The sequence below is a fragment of the Zonotrichia leucophrys genome, unplaced genomic scaffold (assembly GCF_028769735.1).
Source record: "Zonotrichia leucophrys gambelii isolate GWCS_2022_RI unplaced genomic scaffold, RI_Zleu_2.0 Scaffold_1927_7987, whole genome shotgun sequence".
Classification (NCBI taxonomy): Eukaryota; Metazoa; Chordata; class Aves; order Passeriformes; family Passerellidae; genus Zonotrichia; species Zonotrichia leucophrys.
This window is the reverse complement of record NW_026994132.1, coordinates 1-4,591: the sequence shown is the minus strand read 5'-3', so window position 1 is coordinate 4,591 and position 4,591 is coordinate 1. Positions and strand designations below refer to the sequence as shown.

At 55.3% G+C, this 4,591-nt stretch overlaps 1 protein-coding gene across 1 annotated transcript; it reads right to left on the bottom strand.

The window, feature by feature from the left end:
* Positions 1–334: 334 nt before the first annotated feature.
* LOC135442188 (myosin-binding protein C, fast-type-like) lies at positions 335–3,680 on the bottom strand (the record flags this gene model as incomplete). Its single annotated transcript, XM_064701726.1, has 5 exons — positions 335–423; positions 889–914; positions 1,586–1,772; positions 2,946–3,082; positions 3,521–3,680. Coding segments are annotated over 4 exons (495 nt in total), but the record flags the coding sequence as incomplete, so codon positions are not given.
* Between the last annotated feature and the right edge of the window lie 911 nt (positions 3,681–4,591).

Below are 4,591 nucleotides of genomic sequence, written 5' to 3'. Positions count from 1 at the left end.
AGAAAGGCTGGAAAACATGAGGGGAATAAAGAGCAGAAAATGTGAGGGGCAAAAGAGTGGGGAATGTGAGGGGAGAAAAAAAGGGAAATGTGAGGGGAGAAAAGGGAGGGAAATGTGAGGGGAATAAAGGGAAAAATGAGGGAGAAAAGAGTGGGAAACCTGAGGTGAGGAGACAAAAATGGAGGGAAACATAAGGGGAGAAAAGGCAGCAAATGGAATGAAAAAGGGCCAGGAAACACCGAAAGAGAAGAAACCATGAAGTGGGAAAGGTGGGAAAAGCGCTCCCCGATTCCTCAGGTGCCCCCTCCCCAAAATGAAGCACAAAGACTCTGGGGGATTGCTCAGATTCTTTATTTTTATTGGGGCTCATGGGGCCTTCGTCACCCACACACTCTTCTTCCTCACCACCATGGGCCCGTGGCTCTGCAGGACGGTGGCAAAAATGGGGGTCAGCACCCCAAAATGAGGGAGAGCCCCTCAAACGTCACCTCAAAATCCATCCCAGCAATTAAACACCCCCCCCAAATTAAAAATCTCCTAATTAAACCTCTTGAATTAAAGATCCCCCAAATACAGCCCCAAAGATCACCAGTTAACTCCCTCAATTAAAGACCCCCCTAATTAACAGCCCTAATTAAACATCTCCATTCAACCCCCCCAATTAAAGCAACCACTAATTAAACCCCTTAATTAAAACACCCCAATTAAACTCAAGTAAAACCTTTCTATTTAACCCCCCAATTAATCCTCCCAACCAAACCCCCCCCATTAAACTTCCCAATCAAACCCCCTAATTAAATAGGGGAGGTTTTAATTAATTCATTAAAATTAATGAATTAATTGAATTAATTAAAAATTAAACCCCCCCAAAATTAAGCACCCCCTCACCATTTTTTGTCACCATCACTGGGGCACTGTGGAGGGAGAGACAAAACATTGAGGGGGCTTCAATTCCCCAATTTTGGGGAGCCCCCTCACCCCAAAATCAGTCCCAGGTACCACAACCCTCCCCCAGCTATTCACGACTTCCTCCAAAATTTTGGGAACCCCCCCGATTTTGAGGACCCCCTCAATTTTAGGGACCCCCCCCAGATTTTGTGGACCCCCCCATATTTTGGGGACCCCCTCACCCCAAAATCACTCAGGACCTCCCCCAAATTTTGGGGTGCCCCTTCTTCCCCCGGCCATTCCTCCCCCGGGTGTTCACAATGGTATTTGCAACCTCCACCCAAAATTCTGGAAACCCCTCCTGATTTTGGGGACCCCCTCACCCCATAATTGATCAGGACCTCTCCCAGATTTTGGAGACCCCCTCACCCCAAAATTCACTAAGGACCTTCCCTAGATTTTGGGGACCCCCCAATTTTGGGGACCCCCTCACCCCAAAATCACTCAGGACCTCCCCCAAATTTTGGGGTGCCCCTTCTCCCCCTGGCCGTTCCGCCCCCAGGTGTTCACAACGGTATTCACATCCTCCCCTCCAAAACTTTGGGAACCCCTCCCGATTTTGGGGACCCCCCCGCGATTCTGGGGACCCCCCCCGTGATTGTGGGGACCCCCCGGCCCATGTTGGGGCGCCCCTCACCCCGAATTTCGAGGCGGCACTCGGTCAGGGCCTCGCCCAGCTCGTTGACAGCCCTGCAGGTGTAGGTGCCGCCGTCGAAGGGCCCCGGCTTGCGGATCAGCAGCGTCAGCACCCCCTGGCTGTGCCGCGCCAGGAACTTGGGGTCATCCCCGATGGCCATCTGGTTCTTGAGCCACACCACCTTGGGCTGGGAGGGGGGGACACGGTCAGGGAACCCCGAAATGCACCCCGAAAATAGCCCAGGGCACCCCAAAAACAGCCACAGCTGGGGATGCATCCACAGCCCCATTGGGACACCCCAAAAACCCTTCCCAAAAACCCTCTCTAGGTGAATCCCACACCTGGATCTTCAGCCACACCACCCTGGGCTGGGAGGGGGGACACGGTCAGGGGAACCCTGAAATGCGCCCCAAAAATAGCCCAGGGTACCCCAAAAACACCCAGACCCGGGGGTGAGTTCACAGCCCCATTGGGACACTTCAAAAACAACCAGAGCCCCATTGGGACACCCCAAAAACCCTTCCTCAGGTGAACCCCACACCTGGATCTTGAGCCACACCACCTTGGGCTGGGAGGGGGGGACACGGTCAGGGAACCCCAAAATGCACCCCGAAAATACCTCAAGGTACCCCTAAACCACCCCAAAAACACCCAAAAACACCCAGACCTGGGGATGCATCCATAGCCCCATTGGGACACCCCAAAACCCACCCAGGACCCCAAATCTCCACCCAAACCCCCCCCAATTTCAGGCTGAACAGACCTGGGGGTACCCCAAAACCCCCTCAGGACCCCAAATCTCCTCCCAAACCCCCCCAATTTCAGAGTCAGGGTTACCCCAAAACCCACCCAGGACCCCAAATCTCCACCCAGCACCCCAAATCTCCACCCAAACCCCCCCAATTTCAGGCTGCACACCCCCAGGGGTACCCCAAAACCCCCTCAGGACCCCCAAATCTCCACCCAGGACCCCAAATCTCCACCCAAACCCCCCCAATTTTGGGGTGTACACACCCAGGGGTACCCCAAAACCCACCCAGGACCCCAAATCTCCACCCAGGACCCCAAATCTCCACTCAGCAACCCAAACCCCCCCAATTTCAGGCTGCACACCCCCAGGGGTACCCCAAAACCCCCTCAGGACCCCCAAATCTCCACCCAGGACCCCAAATCTCCACTCAGCAACCCAAACCCCCCAATTTCAGGCTGCACACCCCCAGGGGTACCCCAAAACCCCCTCAGGACCCCCAAAATCTCCACTCAGGACCCCAAATCTCCACCCAGCACCCCAAATCTCCACCCAAACCCCCCCAATCTCAGGCTGCACACCCCCGGGGGTCCCCCCAAACCCCCCCCAGACCTTGGGGTGCCCCCTGACGGCGCAGTTGAGGGCGGTGGAGTATCCGGCCACGGCGCTGCGATCCACCAGCGGCGTCAGGAACTGCGGCGCCGAGCGGAAATCGTGCTCCTGGTACTGGGGGGGCTTCAGCCGCAGCTCTGGGGGGGCCACAGCGGGTTAGGGGCACCCCGAAAACATCTGGGGGGGATCAAGGGTTGGGGTCCCACCCCCAGGTTGGAATAAGGGGGGGTTTAATCAAGGTGAGGGCACAAAGTGTGGGTGAGCCCCTAAAAATGCTTTACAATTTTAATATTCCCTGTTGAACACTCTAAATTAATAATTCTTAATTAATTAGAAAATCTCAATTAAGAGATCAGTTATTGGCAAAATTTGGGGGTTGGGTTTTGGGGATCACAGGGATCTTCCTGAACCCACAAAAACTGAACGAAATCCCTTCAGATGTACCCCAAAACCACCTCAAACCACCCCAAAATCACCTCAAACCACCCCAAAACCAAATCAAACCCCCCCAAAAACACCTCAAACACCCCCAAACCCCCCCAAAACCCCCCCAAACCCCCCGAATTTGGGGGTACCCGCTTTGGGGATGACGGCCGTGTTGCAGGACAGCCCCGGTTTCTCGCTCAGCCCGCACAGGTTCTCGCTGAACACCTTGAACAGGTACTCGTTGCCCATCACCAGCTCCGAGGCCGTGCAGCGCAGGGGCCGGTTGTGCTCGTACACCGTGAACCACTCCTGGCGGGGTTCGGGGGGCGTCAGGGGGTTTTGGGGGAGATTTTGGGGAGCTGAGGGGTTTTGGGGTGGTTTTGAGTTGGTTTTGGGGGAATTTGAGGGGGCTTTGGGGGAGATTTGGGGGGCTGAGGGGTTTTGGGGGGTTTGAGGGGGTTTTGAGGGGGGGATTTGAGGCGGTTTGGGGGGATTTGAGGTGGTTTTGGGGGGATTTGAGGCGGTTTTTGGAAGGTTTGAGGCGGTTTTGGGGTCCTGAGGTGGTTTTTGGGGGAATTTGAGGCAGTTTTGGGGTGGTTTGAGGTGGTTTTGGGGCAGTCGTGAGGGGGTTTTGGGGGTGTTTGAGGCGGTTTGGGGGGATCTGAGGTGGTTTTGGGGGGATTTGAGGCGGTTTTTGGAAGGTTTGAGGCGGTTTTGGGGGGTTTTGAGTTGGTTTTGGGGGAATTTGAGGGGGTTTTGGGGGAGATTTTGGGGGGCTGAGGGGTTTTGGGGGGTTTGAGGGGATTTTGGGGGGGATTTGGGGTGAGTTTTAGGGGTTAGGGTGGGTTTGAGGTGGGTTTGGAGTGGGTTAAGGGGGATTTGGGGTGATCTGGGTTGGGTTTCGGGGGATTTGGGGTGATTTGAGGTGGGTTTAGGTGGATGTAGGGTGGGTTTAGGGGGATTTGGGGTGGGTTTAGGGAGTTTGGGGTGATTTGGGATGGATGTGAGGGGGTTTTGGGTTGGGTTTGGGGGGGTTTGGGGTGGGTTTTAGGGGTTAGGGGCGGTTTGGGGGGGATTTGGGGTGGGTTTGGGGTGGGTTTAGAGATTTGGGGTGATTTGGGTTGGGTTTGGGGGGATTTGGGTTGGGTTTTGGGGGATTTGGGGTGGGTTTGGGGGCGGTTGGAGGGATTTGGGTTGGGTTTTAGGGGTTAGGGTGGGTT